Raw genomic sequence first — 21,617 nt, 5'->3', positions numbered from 1 at the left:
TAGTTTGGGGCCAGTGCCCATGAGAGCGTAGGTCTTACTGGATCCATGCGGGCCTGACGAGTCCCCCATGATACACTCCTGGGTTTTTGTTCCTGACCTTATGCTGTTCAACTTGTGATCAGTGGCTTGAATGGAGATTTGTTTATCTGAGTTGAGGAGATAGTTAAAATATTAAAGAACAGAATTATTATTCAGAATAAAATCTGGGACAAAGTCCAAAATCAGCAAAATTAATTTCAGTAATGTTTTTTCTATTTTGATGTTCTTTCATTTCCCAGGTATAACATGAGAGAGAACTGACATAGAAGTGACAAGAACTGGCAAAGTTAGATAACTGTCACCAGAATATGAGTCAACAGTAAGATGCAATTACTTTTTTTAAAGCAGTACAATTTTAGGCCCCATTAAGGGAAAAAGTGTCCAGAACAAGAGCAAGAGAAACGCAATTGTTTCTGTACTGGTCAGAACCCATCTGGAGAACTATGTCTAGTCTCACAACCATTCTTTAAGAAGGAGATGGACCAGCCTGGGTTCAAAACCTGAGTTCATTCAGAGGAAAGGTACTGCAATGACAGGAGGTCAGGGAAACCCAGTAATGGAGCAAACATGAGTGATTGCAGTATTTAGTGTAGAGGAAGAAGACTCAAAAGGCAATGTCTTTCAAATATTTAAAGGAAGACAATTTATTAAAAAAACACTTACTTTGTATCACTCCCAATGACAAAACTAGGTCCAATGAACAGGGGACAAATTTTTATGGGACACAAAGAACTTTCAAAGAGTTAGAGTACAATTTCCCATAACATTTTGACTTCAAAGGATGCACATTTTTTTAATAGTTATGTATTTTAATGTGCGTTTTTGAAAGTTTTAAATTTTTTAATGTCGATATAAAGTTTTGCCTTATTAAAATAATTTGAATAAAATAAAAGAGTCAATTTGAACAACAAATATTAATTAGCTAACAAATGGTATGCAGATACGCAAAAATCACAGAGGTGACATGCTAACGACAACAGCCTCGGAAACGCTGCTGTAGACTGTGCTATTGCATCTCTGGTGTTTTGAAACGTGTGTTACAGGATCTATCTCCTGTTGAGGAAATGCCTGCCGCATAGTTTTAAATGACTCAAGTATTTATTAATAGAGAGGAAGGGGAAGATCAGAAAAATAAGACAAAGGAGGGGAAAAGGATGAGTGACTCGATACTCCAAGCACATCAGTTTGGCTTGTTTACCTTTAGAGTTCACATTATACTGACACTAAACTGGGAGGAATTCAGTGCATTCAAGGCACCAGGACCAAAAAATAAAGAAAGGAACCTAAAGAGGTTAAACACAAGGTCGGGAAGTAACAAAATGAAACAACTGAGAAAATAGAAGTAAATATACATCTAGTGATAAATAATCTGGCACACAAATATTCAGCAGGTAAGAAAAACCTGGACATTCCAAGGAAAGATTTGCTGGTGATATCAGGGTCTTTCTAGAACCTCATGGTTTCTAGAACCTCATTAACAAAGATAGCCCCATTACCCCTTAAGCATAGCCTACCAATTCCCCTTGCTTGGCCTCTGAATGTCTGCTCCCCTACTCCAGCCCGCCTCCTGCCCCCCACCACCACCAGCCCAGGCAGCATTCTGTCCACCAGACACATCGAATTTGGGGTCTTGATACTATTTCACACTAATTAGGAAGGCCAAAATGTTTGTCTTATTTTTGAACCTCCAATGCCTCCTCATCCTAGTGGGCAATACAACCAAAGCAAAACTGTCAAGATCATTTGCAGATAGACATTTTCTCTAATTCTCTCTGGCCAAGGCCTGCCCCTGGGGGCTCCAGGGGTTGGTTAGCATCTATCCCTGCCCTTCTCTCCTATCATGGTGAGCAAGGCTGCCTTCATTAAGGCACTACCATCTCTCACCTCGACTCGATAACTTCAGTACACATGGTTGAGCTTCTGTGTTGTTCTCCACTCACTCTTCTCTTCAGACTCTTACAGTGATCTCTTATAAAATAGAAGTCACCTAACGAATAAAGTCCCTTAACCAGAGTACTACAGTAATCTCACCTATTGTGTTTTCTTCTAAATAAGTATGTTTTTCTATTACAGAGAAATGGTTTAATGTAATTGAAATAATTTTAGTTATGAGGTTGAAAGTCCTAAACTCTAGTCTTGGTTGTTCTACTTACTAGTTCTGTAATCTTGGGTAAGTTATTAACATCTTCCTATTTTGAAGAATTACTGTATTTATGTCCATAGAGGGCTTTATACTACACACGATATTCTTTAATATGTACATATATTTTTAGGTGTATACAATTAAGATATAAATAAATCATGTGTAGTATAAACATGTCATTTATTTTACTTATTTATTAAAGGGGATTGTATGTACTATAAAGTTCTCTAAAAATATAAGTCATTTATTTAGTATGTGGTCATTTGCTGCCTTCTTTTTGCTCCCTAATTGTTTTATGTGTGTTTTCTTGTCTCCAAAATTGATTTCAAGCTTCTGTGAGGTCGGCTCCAACACTTATTTGTGTACTTTATTTGTATCCCCTAAAGTACCTGAGTTGGTTGATTAACTGAGTTAACTGCTTTATCCCATTCTTTACCTCATAGCTTCCTTAACCTTGACCTTCAACTTCTCAATCTCTTCCCCTCTTTTAGGGAGCCTTACTTGATCTTCTGAAAGAGCACTGGTGGTCTTTGAGCATACCATCCCCTATGCAGAGAAATTTGCAAGGCTGCCATATTTAAAATCTGAGAGTGGTTTTAGTACAGTTAAGACTTGGAAAGAATGATGACAGATTCCCCCAGAAAGTTGAGCAAGAGAGGACGTTAAAATATAAACAGACAAAGACTCTGCCAAATAAAGGAGTAAGAAATGTCTAGGTGCCAAAATCTGTGTTCACCGTGTTGGTGGGAGTTCCCCAAATGGTTGTCTTGAATGTTTGGTTAATGAACCCATATGGTATTTATATATTATAATTATATGTATTTACATATTATACTTTTAAGCCTTAAGAATCATAAAATTAACAAACTGGCTTTGATTTTATCAAAGTAGTTTTCATATAGAGCGAATTTTCTGGATCACTTGATAGAAGTTTCTGTAAGTATAAAACAAGGGACTAGAAACTATCGTGGTGAGTTTATCAAGTGACATCATCCCATGGGGCCCTGCCTAGGGGAGGTCAGTCAACACCCCTTCCAGAGGTGACCCTCTGTCCCCTCCCTCAAAGCACAGGTAAATGGGATAGTTTATATGGCTCAAATGACAGCAGGTGTTCTATGAGTTAACTTTTAAAACACAAGTTCCTGAGCCATTTGCTTAAACGACCTGAGGAGCCAGTTAAAATACCCAGTGTAGACGTGGGGACATGAACACATCTACACATGGAAGACAAAAGGAAATCAAAGAAGCCTGCTGCTCTGAAAACCAAATAAGGATTGAGCTCTAAGAAAACTTAACCGTGCACTTGAGTCCTGAGGAGATTTTGTAAAAATGCAGATTGTGGCTCAGGCCTGAGACGCTGCATTTCTAACAGGGCCCCCAGGTGATGGCAGAGCTGCAGCCCACGGACCCCACCCAGGCAGCAAGGCCAGAGAATCTAAATTGCACAGTAGCATTGGGGTGTACTATGAACATGGGACTATTACTTTTTCAGTAACTCAGCCAGAGAATACCAAAGAAAAATTGTCACTTAAGAAGTGACACAACATATTCTGTGTGCATTTTTGTTCTTTACCAGAAATCAGTTTTCAAGAGAATACTTTTGTATTGAATCCCTTCTTACCAGGCCACAAATGTGGGCTTAAAGTGGTGTATCTTTCTCTGACAGAATTTACATGCCTAAACTGTGGGCTTTGCGCAACTACCCGCAAACACGCACACCACAAAAGCAGGACAAGAAGCAGACCTGGCTGCCCCCTTAGCACATCCTCTACAGCACCAAGGATCTAAGGGTGATTAAAAGGGCACTCCCACAGGCTTCTCAGATCATTCCGTGCACTTCCCTTGCACTTTCTGGAAACACACCATGACACTAACAGTCAAGCCCAGGCATAACAAAGCACCTTAATTCAAAATTTGCTGTGTATCTTAAACAGGGCAGATTCTATGGTGACCAACAGAAACATGGATTTCAGGATGTGCAGCTCTCAATTTCCTCTCTGTCTCTACCCCTAAGGTCTCCAAACAGTGAAGTTAGGCCTCCTATACGATGCCACAGCCACAGGAAAAATAAAGCTTAAAAATGAAGCAACCAGCTGACGTACCCACGTAGAGCTATGTTTGGGGATTTGTGTTTGTTTTTGCCTTTTGTTAGGATTATCTTGAATAATTATTAAATTCCTGAAGTTCAGTATTTTTCCATGTACAGCTTGCAGCCCATTAGTGAATCACAAAATCCTTTCAGGGTTCAGAACCAGGATCTTTTAAAAATGCAATAGACTGGGGTGCATTGAAGTTCAAAGGGGAAATATTGTTTAATGCCACTTCTCTTTATATGTGTCTGTGTCTGCACATACTGACTTCTATTATAAAGTGTATTTCCCACTGTAAATCATGATCAAAAATTTGAAAAACACTGGACTATAGTTTGCTTAATGATAGAGAGGGGTTTTTTAACACCTTCATTGCTTTTAATCTATTTACTTTTATTATATTCAGCTGGCATCACCTTAGCTCAATGAGGTCAGAGAATGTAGCCATTTCAGATATTTCACTGCTCTTTCCACTATAAATTCCTTGAACTCATGTAGCATGTTTAATCCATACATATAATATTAAATTCCTTCAGGTCATACATCATATTGATAAATCACATTTAATCTACACCCTGAACTATCACTGGTGTTAGGTACCCAATCCTCTACATGGAACCAGTTGCTGGGAGCACTTCATCTCCTGGTGAAATATTTTCTGTGTTGGGAAGATGTTAAAAAGCTACCAAGGAAATCCTGATTTTTCTTTCAAAAACTGCAATTGACATCATAAATTCATTGAAATTGTTGAGCGTCCTTTCCTTCATTCAGGAGTTTCACTCCATTTCCCATCTGAGAAGGCTCTTTCTATTCCTTAGCAGTGAGAGAGGAGCTAGTCTGTCCTTTCTGGTTTTCCGTTAAACTGAGCGGGTTTCAAGTTTCAGCTCCTCCTTGAATTCCAGCCTGCTGGGCCTTCCCTCTGGCATCATCCAAAATGGAGCCTCTCCTAGCTTACCCTTTAAGATGTTCAGGGCCCAAAGCGAAAGTATTTGCAGTTTTGCTGTCTATGGTTCTATGCACTGTGATGCTATTTCTTCTACAATTAAAATTCCTAAGGCCTCAAATCAACAGCTTTTATACCTTTGAAGTGAAGGATGCACACGGAAGAACAGTTTCTCTGGAAAAGTTTAAAGGCAGAGTAAGTTGCATCCTCTGATTTTTATTTCTATTGTTTGTCCATGTTCCCTATTTATTCACTTGATGCAATCAATTTTTCCCTGTTAAATGGTCATGTTATAATTTAGTCTTCAAAGTAATGTTATTAGTCTATAACTGTAGCCATTAGAGTTCTCATAGTTTATATACTAATTAATAAACTCTGATTATCTTGTTTTCTTTAAAATGTTTTATGTGCTGAATTAATACTTTCTTATAGTTAGTAATGTGAATATGGAGACATCATAAAAGTGCTAATTCCATAATCTAACAACATTAAAAAAAAGCACTCTATCAATGACCATATTATTGCCCCTTATTTAAAATTATGAGAACCTGATGCTTTTGTAATGGTAGTGGTCTTAATTCGCATCCGAGTTATGATTTTCAGTAAAATTGGGTTTGTCTAAAAAAAATAATAACCATCTATCAAAGGTTGTTTTCCCTCAGAATGGTTTAGGATTTTAACTACTTGCAGAACTTTTTTGTAATCTTTTATTTGCTTCACTTTCTGGTTGGATTTTTTCTTTTTCCGGGAGGTTGCACTAGTTGTAAACGTGGCTAGTGACTGCCAACTCACAGACAGAAATTACTTAGCACTGCAGGAACTGCACAAAGAGTTTGGACCATTCCACTTCAGCGTCTTGGCTTTTCCATGCAATCAGTTTGGAGAATCGGAACCCCGCCCAAGCAAGGAAATAGTGTCTTTTGCAAGAAATAACTACGGAGTAACATTCCCCATCTTCCACAAGATTAAGATTCTAGGATCTGAAGCAGAACCTGCATTTAGATTTCTTGTTGGTAAATATCTATCTTGCCTCACCAATTTAATGTTTTTCATGGCTTTTCATTTTAAAAAAACCATACCAGGACTATATTGTCCTGTTGCATTTGAAATGTTTTGGTGGGAGAGTTTTACAAAACTATGGAAGAGCCACAACCTCATCTTTTGAAACTTTCTACAAGTTAAGCTTCCCTAAAATCAACGTTTTAACTTCTTAGATGGCAAAATAAATCTACTCCTATGTATTTTATTCCTTATGATCATTTCCCTGAAGAATTTAATTGACATGTGGTTGTGGCTACTTTCACAAAATATCTCAATTCTCATTTAAGTAGCACTAGAAACATCCCTTCCAATTATTAAGGCTATATATCTCTCATGAATATTACTGAACATGGTTAGTTAAACATATCTTTGTGGTTAATTTTATGTTGCCTGACTTATCTGAGATATTATCCTCAAGGATGAATAAGACCTCAGTTTACAAGGTTTTTGTTAAAATTCAAAATAAAATATAACAGTTTGTTTGAAGGTGGGTAGTGTTAGGGTACTCTAAAATTATGCTAATTACAGAAACTTATTTACAGACTTTTCAGAGCCAGTTAGCATAAAGATAGTGAGGTACAGTGACTAAGAGCATAGGCTCTGGCCTCAGTCTCTGGCTTCAAATCCCTGCTCTGTTGCTTTTGCTATGTGGCTTCAGGTATATAACATAACTTCTCTGTGCTTTTTTCCTCATTTGTAAAATGAGACTATAAATAGTGTCCACATCCTAAGATTGTTTGGAGGGTTAAGTGTGTTAATCATAAAAGTAAAGCACTTACACACTGCTTACACTGTGCGAGACATTATTCTAAAGGACCTTCAGCTAGTGTCCTGTCATGTAATTTATGCAGATAGTTTTCGCAATCCTATTTGCACTGTAGGTAATTTGAGTTTTGATTAAACTATGAACCTCAGTCAGGCAATCAAACTTCCAATCTAATAACCCAGCTAATGGTAATCTTTAATATTTCATTTAAGAGTGAAATTAGAAACTTTTTTAAATATTTAATTTCTATGGAAAGTCAACACAATACTTGAATAATAACTAGAGTGAGATGTGCATTCCTTTTATTTCCAGGGTACACTGGGGAAGGAAAGCCAGAGCATATGCCTTGTAATTATACCTCAATTATAGCAGCCAAATATTTGGGTGCAATAGCTCCTAGATTCTTCCCTTTTATCACTAAAAAAACTTCTGAACCTCCAGTTACACTGTGTAATTAAAAAGATAAGAGTGATTTAAGGTCTCACTGAAGTTAAACTTCCAGAGACAAAGACCATGAGATCATGGCCAACTGAAGATTATTTTAAAACTGACCAAAATAGACAGTAACTGATCATGTGGTCACAAACAGGAGCAATCTGTGCACGTGTGCAGGTTGTTCACTCAACATCTGGGTGAGGAGGCAAGTCGGGGCTGAAACCTGCTGAGCGTCAAGACGTGCTGAAGGACTACCCACCTGGAAGAGTATCTTTCTAATTCACACAAAGATGTTACATCAGCTGGAGAGAGCCCTGCACTGGTGGGCATTATCTTCAGAGATACATCTTCCATGATAAAAAATGGCTATTTTTTCAAAATGATTTGAAGAAAAGTTAGTGTAATAATATGCTCACACTGAGTCATTGATGTTTGATCTAATCAGCAATACTAATAATGAAAAACAAATTTAAATGCTTGGCACAGGATGCAAAGTAAGCACATGTAAGTAATTATTTGGCTATTTTCTTATTATTTTTAACCTATGCTCCCTCATTTGTTCTTTTCCCTGCATAAAGCAAAGTATTCTGCACCTTTAAACACTCAGCAGTGTGTTGTTTCTACCTACTTCATCACTGTTTTTAAGAGAATAGTTAACACTTATCTCCACCTTCCTGTCTCTGCTACAACCTTCTCAGATCACCGTACCTGGCTTGTTGCTCCATGAATCTCCTGAACCTTACAGGTATTGGTATCAGTGACTTCCACCCTGGCCCCTTTCTTTCTCCTTTGCAGGGTCCTCTTTTCTATCAACACTAACTCTGCTGATCTTCAGGATTCTGCCACAATCTACTTGGGCTCTTCTTTTTTTCTGTCTCCTTTCCCTGAGAGAGCTTCCTCTCCTAAGCTCCCAAGCCATATATATACCCAGCTGCCTCCTCTGATTGTGTGTCCCACATACACCTGCATCCCTCTGTGTGTAAAAATGAATTTGTCATCTTCCTTCTACTGTCTGCCATGTAACTGTGAGGTATAGAGCCCAGAGACTTAAGGGCATGAGCTCTGGGGCAGGAAGGTCTGGATATCAGTCCTGGCTCTGTCACTCACTAGCCACATAACCTTGAATGTAGGACTCCATTTTTCTCATCTGCACAATGGGGATAATGTAATACCCACCTCACATGGTTGCTGTAAAGATTAAATGACAGGACCCATTTAAGGCACTAAACATATATTATTAGGCCATAGTAGGCATTTGATACATTTAAGTTATTCTCATTTATATTTTTTCTAATGTCAATAAGGACACACATAAATCCTGGATGATAAAAACATCTACATCTCTTACATAAATTCAGATGTATCACAAGGATGTCACAATTTCTCAAAATAATGTGATTATTCAGAATTCCTTAACCATTTTCAGTTATGTAACATGTAATATTAAAAACATAGATATATATTTCACATGGAAAGTAAACCATATGTTCCCATTACCAAAGACCATTCGAACATGATTTTATCTTTAAAATGTTAAGAAACTGAAAGTTTTAAGCTAGTGACAAGGTAAAATGTCTGTTTAGATCAACAAATCTAAAATAAACCACTTTGTTTCATGGTTCTAGATCAGTCGACTCATCAGTATATAAAGTTATAAGTATATAAGTTATCAAGTGTATAAAAATATGGTTAGTCAAACCTTAAATTTTGCTCTGGATGTTTTGCTTTGTTTTATTTTGCTGTTGGCATTATAACAATCCTAGAACTTGATTCTAAAGTCACTTATGCAAATACAGAAATGAAAATCTTGACAAAAAATAAAATTATGCTCATGAAAATATATTCTGATATTTTAGATTCTTCGAAAAAGGAACCAAGGTGGAATTTTTGGAAATATCTGGTCAACCCTGAGGGTCAAGTTGTGAACTCCTGGAGGCCAGAGGAACCCGTTGAAGTTATCAGGCCTGAGATAGCAGCTCTGATTAGACAAATGATCATAAAAAAGAAAGAGGATCTATGAAAATGCCGTTAAGTCATTTGAATGCAGCAGTCAGAATACAGAAATGTCTCCATGAGGGTTTGGTCTCATTTTAAACACTCCTGACAATTAAATGTGGCACTGAAGGATGACTTTTTTGTTGTTTTTATATTATCTTGCTTGTGAATGGTAATGAATGTCCCCAGGGTACAGATGTTACACAAAACAAATATAAAGAACAGCCAAAGAATCAAAATGAAATATACTAAATACATTCATTATCTGACCACACTAAATAATTCAGAATACACAGTTACCAGTGTGCTTCCATATCCTATTGTTCAACTTGACATTTTCTAGGATTGTACTTGATGGAAATGCCAACACACTAGACCAGTGTTTGAATTCAAGATACTGTGTATGACTGAAATATCTGGAATGACTAAATGTAAATGACTATTTTTATGTAATAAAAAACAAACATTAAAAAATGTAAAATATACATACATTCAAATCTTTATATATATTTGTTTCACGTACAGGATTGTGTTTGTTTTTAAGTACAGGTTCATAGTATCTTTTACTATATCTGGCCAAATGAAACTATCATAACATTGGAAAAAGCCTTCATCACTTTCAGTATTTCTCTTTTTCCAGAAGCAATTCAGTTCCATAAATAGAATATTAACAGTTGAGTCACAGTCTTTATTTCTAAGTGAAAATCCCATGTGTAAGAAAAAGGCCATGAGTATATGATCACTTAGCTTGATTCCTTATAGGTTAATTTTGGTTGCTAATATTTTCACACTAGCCATCTGGAAAGAAGTCAATGCTGCATCATTCTGATGGCTGAAATAAGAATCAACTCCAAACAGTTAAAACTCTTTATGTAAAAAGGGAGTGATTGTAATTATTCGTGTCCTAAACATGAGCAGTCACTGAACCTTTTGATAGTCACAACATACATTTTCTCTAAAAGTCATGATCTTCGTGTTTTGTGAACCTTATAATTATTGGTTAACAAAGGAACCTGCCAAGTTGATGAAGGTTAATTACTGCCCATGAAATATTCATTTCATAAATCAATTAAATAGACTAGGGCCCCAAAAAATGTGAAAGTATAGTCATGTAAAATTTAGCTAAGAAGGAAGACGCAATCTATATAGCTGTGAGTTGGATCCCAAATTCTGACTGATTAATGCAAGTGAAGATGCTTTTTTATGATGAAATCAGTAATGCCACCTCAGTATATGGTTCTGTGTAAGTGGTTAAGACACATTCTTAGAGAAACCAAAAATATTTCCTGGAAGACTTTCTGCTTCAAAGTACATGTCCAACTACCCATCTCCAAAAGTGTTTAGTAATATTATTTGGTGGGGGTGGAGATGTAGTTTCCATCAGAATTCAAGAGGATTTGAATTCTGAGCCTCTAAGCTTTTTCAGGGTAACCCCTCCAACTAGTGCTTCCTAGAGCACTCTTGCCACCATTCCTGCACTGAAAACATGACTCATAACCTGCTGCAGGGTGTTAGGTACTGATATTATAGATGTAAGCAGAAGAATATATGCCAGCACCACACAGGCTATATAGACCCCCACTGCCAGACAGACGGCAATGGAGCTCCACAGAGTGGTGACCGGGACTGTCCCAGGGAATGTAATTCAGATGTCCATCCTGCCCAAAGTCACTGGTTCTCTCGAAAGCCATAGAGTAGCTTTTTTACTTACATATCTCCAACCCTGGTTGCTCTGCTCAACCTACAGTCTCCACTATAGTCAGTGCTTGACCCTCCCCCTGCCCTTTGTGTATGCAGGGATGGCAGGTGGGGATTTGAAAGTGTGCCACATAGGTTTCCTCTCTGGGTTTTGTAACAATTACGCTATGTTGCTACTTATAACTCCAATGTCTTACCTGAACACCACCAGAAAAACATGCTCAGAAAAAATTGCATCTTTTTTGAATTGAGCAAATTTTCCCTATCCCAGCAACAAAAAGCCTGGGACATAGATGGCAACACGGTGCTTGGACTGAGGAGTATAACAGAAAAATAGGCTTCGCATAAAAGTGTGTGCAGCTGTCCTCAGGACAAAGGATCAAAAGCAAATGCATTCAATTGTGGTCAATTAATTCATTGACTTGGAGTTTGCTTTGGTTTTATTTGGGAGGTCGATTGAAGTGCTTCATACTAACTCCTCTCATAATCTCATGACAGCTGTAACCAATGTTGGAGACGGGTAAATATGAATTTGTCTGAAATACACCCTGAAAGTCATACTTCATTTTTTTTAATGCTTAAGAATTACAGTGTATCCATAATATGTGTGTATGTACACATATGTAATTCTTAGTAATTAACTATATATAATGCATATATAGGGATGGCTGGGAAATGTTTACAACCAACTCTCTGGAGGAAAATTTGCATCATTTGCCAATTTCCATGCATAAATTCTCTCACATGGCCAGTTCCAATCTGCCAATGGTTTAATAACTGGCTTACAAAATTTCTGAACATTTAACAATTGAGTCACAAACCAGCACAAGCTGGCTCCAGCACACCCAAATTCTTAGAAATCAGACTGGATCAGGGTATCACAGGATCTTTAAAGAGAAAAACCTAGAGCAAAGAATATCATATATATCCTTTGTTTTTATTATAAATATACTATTTTGACAAGTTGTATAAAAATATGGAAGTACATGAAGTTACTAGTTATGAAAAGCTGCTAACAATATACTGTTAATCACTAAAATCTAATGACCTATTTAGACTGTCTGCAGGTAATCTCAAGGAGCGAAAGGCAACAGTAAAAGAGAGAGAAAGGAAGGAAGGAAAGAAGGAAGAGGTGAAGGATCAAGGGAAAAGGAAAACAAAGGAGTGTAGACAAAACCTGAGGAGAAAAAAACTATATTTTTCTATATTTCTTTAAACATGTTTACCATTTCTAAAGACTGCCTTGCACAGGCTAAATTGTTGAGTGGTCCCCTGTACAAAATATCACATTCATTCCTGGTGTTTCTTGAAAGCAAAATAACAGGTTTGGGTAGAGCTAATATGGGGACACTCTGTTTATCCCTCAGGTTGATTTCATCATGCCAGTGGAATAATACAATTCTGATGACCATTCTGCCTAGAAACTACCACACCACACTCCCTCCACAATCTTCTCTTTCCCTTTTCTCTCCGGGGCTGAACTGCTAAAAGCCCTACCTTGCAGAACAAAGCATTGTCATTTAGAGGGAAATAAAGAGCAGCAAGGAATTAGGAAGCCTTCCAGAGGGTAGTGAGGGGAAGCCGGTACATCCCCAACCCCAGCTAATAGCACAGGGGCTGCCCCCAAAGAAAACACCTGGGAGAAAATACTTCCCCACCAGCAGAGCCTCCGTTCTTCCCTTTTTCCAACACCTTCCCTCTTCTTTTCCTTCAACATCCCAAGTATGGATCCCAATCTTTCCCTCTCACTCCTATGGAAAATTTTTTTTTAACTTAACTGTTCATTCTCCTCCTTATCCATTTATCTCCTTAACTTATCTTTACTCTTTCAGTTCATTCCCTCCTTTCTCATCATCTCAACAATATGGAACTGAAGAGTCACTTTAAGTATGTATTATCTTTATTGAGTATAAATGTTGGCATTTTATGTCTTGCTCTTTAGTTTTCTAAAAAAAATTAAAACACAAAGGCCAAATCTTCTAAATGCAGTACGTTTTATTTTTGCATGTCGGTAAATTTCTATAGAAAATAACTTTTTAAAATTTAATCTTTAAAAAAAAGATGAAAATAATATTTGCAAGGAAGGGATATTTTAATACAAAGATGCTGAAAATGGAATGATACAGGGCAACAACAAAAAAAATAGTAAAATGCATTAAGAATCAAATTACAGTCATCTAACCCATGTTTCTTTGTTTAAATTTAAATAAGAATAAAAATTGAAGAACATAATCCAACACAGCATAAAGTGTGGTATATTTCTCACATCTCATTTAGGTGAAACCAGACCACCAGAGTCAGTTCCGTTGAACTTACTGCAAATGTCCACCTGGGTACACTGCATGTCTGGAACCCGCACATACCCAACCCTGCTCCACAGGCCTAGGTGGCCTCCAAGGGAAATGAGAAAATATTTAAAATCATATTGCACAGTCAGTTCCTCCCACTTCAAAAGCTAAATCCCATGTTGTCTTCCAAATATTTCATGAGTCTGTGATTTTACATAAAATTAAAAAGAACTGAGGCAAACCTTTCAAACAATTCAGCCCCATCTTTGACCCCTCAAGAATCCCCAGTTTCCTTGACATTTCAAGTGAAAATGTTTTAGCTGGCTGATTCATTTAAACAGTTACCTCAGTTCTCCAATCAGTTGGCACATACATGTTCATAGAGACCTACCCTAATGTTATATCAAGAAACTGATCATTCAGAAAGAGTACTAAAGATTTCATTGAAAATTTGGGGAAACAGTTTAGGTTTAGGCTTTCCATTCTAAATTATCATTATCTTCTAAATTTTATATTGAAAAATAAATACATCATCTCCCAATGTTTTAATACTGTCTACCCCAGATTCCAAAAATATCACCTGGAAACTCTTTAAATAATTAATTATAGTAGTTTCTTCATCATTATAAAGCTGTCTGTTGTATTATAATTGAGTAACTCAGTAGCAATAACAAGAATTATGGTAAATAGTGCCCTCGTTCAGAGCAAAAAGTATATGTATGTGCACACACATACACATTACAGATTTAATTATACTCTGGTGTTCACTGTATATGCAATAAGATAGCAGTTGCATGTTAGCTGATGCCATTCACATATTCAACCAGCTAACAGTACACTGCCAACCCATCACACACATGCAACCAATGCACTTCAGGAACAAGAAGAATTTATCCAGAAGCAAGTGGCAGGGTAGTTATGGCTGCTTAATTGACCCAAAGCAGCCAGCTAACAATACACTGCCTACCTGACTCAGGTCACTGCTGCTTTTCAGTCATCGAGGCTATATTTGTCATATGAAACACAGTGGCAGAACTTTAATGTTAATAGTCACACTGAAGAAAATATAGGCAAAACGTATTCTTCCAATACTATAAGAAATAAAACCAATATTTTCTTCAATTCTTTAACCAATAAGAACTTTCAGAATACTTATACTTAGCTTTTCCAAATTAAAAGTTTGGATACAAAATCATGGTGTTGCAGTACAAGTGAATTAAAAGTTGTACTTAACTATAGATTTTCCAATTACATTTACTGGCCAAAAGGCCAATTGTAAATATATAGGAGTCATGGAAATACATTAACTGGGCATAAGACAAAACTTCAGCTATGTTTTGGAGGGGGGGAAATCAACATTGAAGTATTTAGGAAATGACTTAAATGTCATTTGTCTTCTTCTCACTACAAATATCATTAGTCATTGCATACTGAAAGTACAGTTACATGTTTTATTGTGTCACCCCTTAAACACAGAAAAATTAAGAGAAGATTTAGAAAAATCTATAAAAATGGTAATGGGCTTGAAATTAGAATCTATGAGTAAAGTTTAAAGGAATATGAACTATTTATTGTAGAGAGAAGCAAGGTGAATAGTGATAGAGATTTAAAGCATTTGTGGGGTGTTTATGTGGCAAAAAATATAAATAATTTAGATTTGTTTTATTTTTACACTAATTACAAATGAAGCTACTGGCCTTTGGGTTCGGACTTTCAAGGAAGTACATAGGATCAACTTTTAAACTGCTAACCTAAGGGCGGTGGATTATACCACTTCTCCTTGCTGTCCACAAGATGGCTCCATTTCAGTTTCTTTGGGAGGCAAGCTTTCGCTTCCAACAGAGGGGAGTGCAATTAGCAACTGTTAACCTGAAATTCTAACAGCCAGCTAGCAATGCACTGCCTATCTGGCACATACAAGCTTCATCCTTTGCTGTTGAAGTAAAAACTATAAAGCACCATTCAGATACAAATAGTTACCATTATTCGTCAGGGATCTTCCGTTTCTGACAGGATGTGTGTGTGTGTGTGTGTGTATAATTAGACTCTGTAGTGTATTACCAAATTGATTTTTTTAATTTTCATATTTTCAGACCAACCCATACTTTCAACAAATATCTTCTTTAGCAATAATTCGTTTGTTCTAGATAAGAATTAAGAGAATTAGCACAAGCACTAGACACTCACCTTAGGAGAACCTTGACTTCTCCTCTGCTTCATGTCTTTGGCGAGTATCCGCATGACATTCTCCTTTAAAACACAGATAACATACGGAGAGATAAACTATTTAGGAGACTCATAACTGGGCTGTTTCTAGATCATCAGCTTCACTTTTTTTTTGTCCTTTTTAAGCAATATTAATCCAGAATATAATTAAATTACACAACTCAAAATTAAGATCAGGGTTTAGAGGTTTGTACTACCTCTTAGTCTTAAACAGGTGTTACAAACGGTTGCTTCCACAAGAAGCCCCTTCAGGGAGCTGAGGCAAGAAAACAGAGGGGAGTTACTCACCCACAGCACCTCTTCCTCCGTCCGGACCCTCCGCCTGGCGGTGCGCTCCAGTTTCCACTCCATCTCGGGAGGACTTAGTCCTACCTCGGGATCGGCCTCTCCACGACCGCCTCTGGTTTTCCCCCCAAGTCTAAACCACTCGACGCCTACTGCTCAAACCTCTAGAGTCTGGTCCCCCGGGACCATCATATTTTACCCCTAACCTCCATTTCCCCCACTCCTCCCACCGCTCCCAGAGAGCGGTCCTCAGGGTACAGTTTAAAAAGCCGCGGGGGAGGCAGCTGGAGCGGGAATCCCCCTCTCCGGCTTCTCATTGGCCAGCGCTCCGGGGACGTCAGAGCCCGGGAGGGATTCCCCCGCGCGCCCTGCCTCCCGCTCCGCCTAGCAGCCTGGGGCCCAGCCCCGCTGCCGCCTGCCCTTTGTCCGCGGAGGCGGGCCCAGGAGCGCCAAGCTTTGCCGCGAGCCGTGGCGGGCCTGAGCTGGGCCAGGCGCCGAGGGCTGTCACAGCAGCAGGAGACGAGGGGGTTGGCGGGCGAAGAAGCGGGTTCCTGGGAGTTCACGCTCTTTCCATTTTCAGAAACAGAAATGTTCCGTTGTAACCGGGCCTCTCCATTGGTGAAACCGACCGTTTGTGTAAGCCTCTGATTTGAGACGTGTTCCCCCAACATGTTCATCAACTCTTCATCTTCAAACAGGCAGGAAAACGTGGCGAGATTTCTGTGCTAATGAAAAGGGGGAGAAATCACATATTTATTCAATAAATTTTTCTCCAGCTTCAGCCATTTGGAAGGGGTCACGGTCTCTCACTTGAGCTTCTGAACTATCTTCCCAAACATTAGGTTGGTGAGAGAAGTAAACTTTTGTGAAAGAACCAGTAATAAGGAGGCCTGAAAAGGAGTGAAGAGCCATCAAGAAAGCTGAGCAGACTGGGGGCTAAGTGACAAGGGGAAGGATGATACTGGGGGTCAAGGGAAGAGTTTGGAGGGAAATGACAAGGAGTTAGAGGAGATGGGCTGCCTTAGCTGCCCCCCATGAGCTGCCAGGAGAGGCAAGCTGTGCCCCTGAGCTGCCAGGAGAGGCAAGCTGTGCCAGATGGTAGGAAAGGAAACTGCCTGGAAAACCTCTGACAGTCTGGCAGCCTGCTTTTTCCTCCCTATTACCTCCTCCTTCCTGCCACCCGTCCCTGCCCCCCTACCCCACAGGCACCTTGACATTTTGATGCTTTTGCTCTAATGCCACATGTGAGTTTGTGTGCTTGGGGGGAAATGTTCGTAAGATAGAAGGTACTTAAAAGGATCGTGATTTTTTTCTTTAAACTCACACTTCTCTTTTCCTTCATATTGAAAGCAAGAAAAATTGCCACCAAGGCTAAGGCCCAATCTTAGACTAATTTTCCATCTACAAAGATAAAGGTTAGGGGAAAAGCTTCACAGGGTAATTCAATCTTCAAATGAGATTTATCAAAATGTTTGATAGTCAAAGAATGCACAGATTTAAAGATCTCTAAGTTTTAACCACAAGAATTCTACTTTTTCTTGCAGTACATTCAAAGGAGTACTCATTTAAAATTCCAGTAAATCCTTTCAGCAAACATTGAGGCTAAATGAAGTGAAATATTGGATGAGAGTCAGATGTATTGTTAAAAGATCGGTTTAGCAAATGTCTACTAAAATTAGCAATCCATTGGAAAAAATAGTAAAGACTTTTTATCTTGGTTCTGTTTTAAGTACTATTTTATATGTACCCATTTAGGAGGATAGTTACAAACACAAGAGTAATAAAAACCAATTCAATAAATAACTTGTAAATCCATGCAAATTGGGGTTTTAGAATCCAAGTTTTTACAAGTACTAAGACTAGTGAATTAGCCTAAAAATTCAGTTATCTGTAGATGAGACATTCCTAAATTCCATTCAGCCAGTAATTCCACAGCATGTCATATAGCCTCCAAATGCCATTTTTCCATTGATATAAAGTAAAAAGTACTAGTCAAATATTTCCTTTAAAGAGTTATTGTGCATTTAAATATTCAGATATAAATTTAACATCAGAATGGTGGAAACAGAAGAAAATCACCATTTGGCAAACACCGCAGCATGGTTGCAGTCAAGAATCAAGAACACTAAAACTGGTGTATGTATGTAGAGGATGCTTATCCTGTGGATGAAAACACAAAGAATCACAAATTTTCACTGGACAAACCACCCCTTAGCCAATTAACATCACCACTGACACACTGACATGGTGTGCCTCCTGATACGATGCACTGAGAAGGGCACTACCTCAGTTCAGTGATATTTTGTGCCAAAAATGCATAACCTGAATTTAATGAGAGAATACTAAACAAACTCCAATTGAAAGACATTCACAAAACAACTGGCCAGCAGTACTTTTCAAAAGTGTCAGTCATGGAGAAAGACTGAGATACTATAACAGATCAGAAGAAACTAAATAGACATGACAAGCAAATGTATTGTCAGATCTTGGACTGAATCTTGGACCAGGAAAAAAAAAACAGACATTAGTTGAGTATTGTAGAAAACTGAATAATATCTATAGATTAGTTAATAGAGTCATAGTAATGCTAATTTCCTAGTTATGATCATTGTTCTGTAATTGGGGAAACTAGGTGAAAGATATAATAGAATTCTTTGTACCATTTTTGTAACTTTTTTTCCAGGTCAAATTATTTCAAAATGAAAAAATGTTAATTTAACATGTGGTCATACTAATAAAAACACTATGGTACAACTTTTTTGTAGGAAAAAATAGAAATATCCTGTAAACATCTTAATTTGTATCAAATATAGTTCAGGAATATTGTCTAATTCAAATGTTCAGGTACTTGGGAGTAATTTACTATCTTCAAAATGTTTCCTCCCTGAGAGTGGGTTTTGCAGGTAGATGCTAGTAAAGAGAAGGGCTGCGAGGAAGATTCCTCCGCAAAAGCCAAAGACCAATTTGAAGGATTTTGAGTGGAAAGATGAAGGGCAGAGGAGGTGGATCAGTTAGGAAGGGAGGAGGGCAAGTGTGAAAAAGCTTGTCTTGATTCTTATATTGCTGGTGCTCTGAGAGTCTGAGGCTATCCAACTTCCCAAATGCAGATGTTTTTCAATTACATGATTACATTTCCATTCAATATAATAATGTTAAATATCTCAGAAGTATACATTGTACAAAGTAAGCTCCCTTCATCGGCACTCTCATACTGCTTCCCCCAGAGCTTCATCGGACTTTTTCAAGGCAAATATTGACGTACATACGTGTGTACACAGTTGGGCGCTGTGAATCTTCCTACATAGATGGGATGATTATTATTATACCAATCGTTCTGCAACTTTTTTTCTACTTCACTGTATTCAACTGCTTCTCCAGAAATGCCGACCGGAGAGCTCCCCATCCCCTGCTCCAACCGTCGTTTCTCGCGCCCTGGGGCCGCGGCTGCTCCCGCTGGGCCGGACTCGCTGACTGGAGGGCCCCGCGCGCGCCCCGCTCCCTCCCGCGCGCGCGCCTACTGGACAAAAGGGACGGTTGGTGTTTGCTCCAACGGTCCCAGAGGCACGCGCCCCGCCAGGTGAGCGTCAGGGGAAGCCACACCGGCGGGGACTAATACAGCCCCAGTCCACTCGGGGCAGCGGGAAGACTGCCCTCAGGTTCAGGGCGTCTGCACAGTGGTGGAGTGAGGAAGTTAACCGTGAACGGGAAAGGAAAGAAAGGCAGCCGTTGTGTCCGGGACTAATAAACTCTGAGTGTCTGCTCCGCAGACTGTGTAGCTCAAAATTGTCCGTGGGAAGGAGTAAAATTAAGACCTTGAGTTGCTGTCCAAAACCTTAACCTGTCAGGGTTCGGGCAAGGTGAAAGCCTCAGTCAAAAGAATAGTTAATAAAGTAGCACGTCACCTCTGGTTATACGCCTTACTATCTCTTCAAGTATAAATAGTATGTGTATATTCATATTTTCCCCTTACTACCTGATCTCTAAGTACAAGGTCTGTCCCCGTAAAATGTGCTTCTCCATTCCACACCCCAGTTAATGAAGACAGAGGGTAAAGTTGCCCAGCTTAAAGAATGAAAATCAGAAGATTGCTTCACCTCCAACCACTTATTTTCTCTAGTGCAGTTTTCTCTTTCTTTCCTCTAGGATAGATAGCTCTTGCATAGGATACTGATTAAGGTACTTCCCCACAATTTTAAGGAATATAAGGAAAATATCAAACAAATTAGTACAAATCTGTATAAAACAACAGATGAAATCAGATATGTAAACATGGTATTACCTCAGAGAAAAGAGGGGACATAATTTGCTCTGAACTTGAACATCTTTTTAACTAGATAGCCTACCAGCACTTCAAACACAGCATGATCCAAAGCAGAATTGAAATCTTTTATCACATTCTCCCTAAACCATCTCTTCCTCCTGTGTGCACCCTGTTCCCAGTAGCACCATCTTCCCAGCAGCACAAAGTCAGCCTTCTTTAACTCTTTTTCTCTACCATATGCCCAAACTCAGCTACCAAAGACAGTCATTTTCACCCCTACAGGATTGATTACATCTGCTCTCTTCCTAAACAATTATAGTAACCTGATAATTCAACCTCTCTTCTGTTCCCCTCCATCCATTCATTTGACTTGTTTATTCGCACACAGCAAGCGCCATGCACTATGTAATCCAGTGATAAGGCTATATATAAATCCACTGTGAGAACCAGTGATAAAGCTTTAATTATAAGCAGTATGCATTATCTGGAGCTGATCATATTTCTCCCCTGCCCAAAATCCCTGGAAGAATCTTCCTTACACACAGAATTAAGTTCCAAATTCTCCAGCTCACATACAAGCCAGCTACAATTTAGCTTCTTTCTTGGATCCTCTCCCACAATACCACTAATATCTCGTGCCCCCCATGATGTAGGTAATGCCCAGCACTCTCCTGCTTTCAGGCCTTTGCTGAGGTTACTTCACTTTTGAGTTCTTTTTCCCTATCTTCTCCTGGTAATCTTACCCTTGGAATTTAAGTGTCCTTTTCTAAAAAGCCTTCTCAGAAGAAGAGTTAACAAAGTAGCATGTCACCTCTGGTTATGTGCCTTATTATTTTTCGAGTGTATCTCCCTAGTTGGAATCTTTTTCTCTTCCCTACATTGCCATAGCTTTTTGTTTGTACCTCTCGTCTGCTTAATCCCAGATCTTATATATGTGTAAAAGCTCCGAGAATGCAGAATCTTGTCCTTTTCATCTTTGTGTTCTCCCGAGAATGGTTCAGTGCTTTGCACATAGTAAGCTTTGTACATAGTTGGTGTTCAATGAACATTTGCTGAACTGATTCGTAAATGAGATTGTGACCTTTTCCAAATCATGAAACTAGGATTAGAGTCACAAAAGGAAAACCTTAATATGGCTATACTTAGAATATGATATACCCAATTTTAAGAAAAATGTGAAGACTTTATGTTTAGAGGGCCTGGATAACCCAGCTACATTTTGCTAGTATCTAAAATCACAGAATTTTCTCACCTAAGACAATGGGAACTACCAGAGTCAGGGAAGAGAAAGTCTGAAAGAAAATCTTGAAGTGAACAACTATTGGACTAAAAGACATTGCAAAGCCAGCAACCAGAAAGATTAGTGCAAATACAAAATGGAGAAGAGAAAAATCAACCACAAGGGGC

At 38.5% G+C, this 21,617-nt stretch overlaps 2 protein-coding genes across 3 annotated transcripts in view; one reads left to right on the top strand and one right to left on the bottom strand.

Annotated features, from left to right (window-relative positions):
• The window catches only part of CDC20B (cell division cycle 20B), a 49,134-nt gene extending 32,974 nt beyond the window's left edge, over window positions 1–16,160 (bottom strand). The window contains exons 1-2 of the mRNA XM_036900356.2: window positions 15,953–16,160; window positions 15,626–15,688 (exon numbers count right to left, since the gene is read on the bottom strand). Coding sequence (XP_036756251.2) covers window positions 15,626–15,688; window positions 15,953–16,015 — 126 coding nt within the window. The 5' untranslated portion in view covers window positions 16,016–16,160. The remainder of the gene's footprint in view (window positions 1–15,625; window positions 15,689–15,952) is intronic.
• Window positions 5,173–9,587, top strand: GPX8 (glutathione peroxidase 8 (putative)). Of its 2 annotated transcripts, XM_036900354.2 has the most exons (3): window positions 5,175–5,410; window positions 5,967–6,228; window positions 9,314–9,587. In XM_036900354.2, exons 1-3 carry the CDS (start codon window positions 5,207–5,209, stop codon window positions 9,475–9,477), a joined length of 630 nt encoding a protein of 209 aa, XP_036756249.2. In that variant the 5' UTR covers window positions 5,175–5,206; the 3' UTR covers window positions 9,478–9,587. The 2 variants fall into 2 exon arrangements, with proteins under 2 accessions (XP_036756250.2, XP_036756249.2); XM_036900355.2 differs by lacking the exon at window positions 5,967–6,228 and having other exon boundaries at window positions 5,173–5,410.
• Window positions 16,161–21,617: the final 5,457 nt, after the last annotated feature.

The sequence above is a fragment of the Manis pentadactyla genome, chromosome 2, assembly GCF_030020395.1.
Source record: "Manis pentadactyla isolate mManPen7 chromosome 2, mManPen7.hap1, whole genome shotgun sequence".
NCBI lineage: Eukaryota > Metazoa > Chordata > Mammalia > Pholidota > Manidae > Manis > Manis pentadactyla.
Note: the sequence above shows the minus strand (reverse complement) of the source record. Positions and strands in the feature narration are given on the sequence as shown.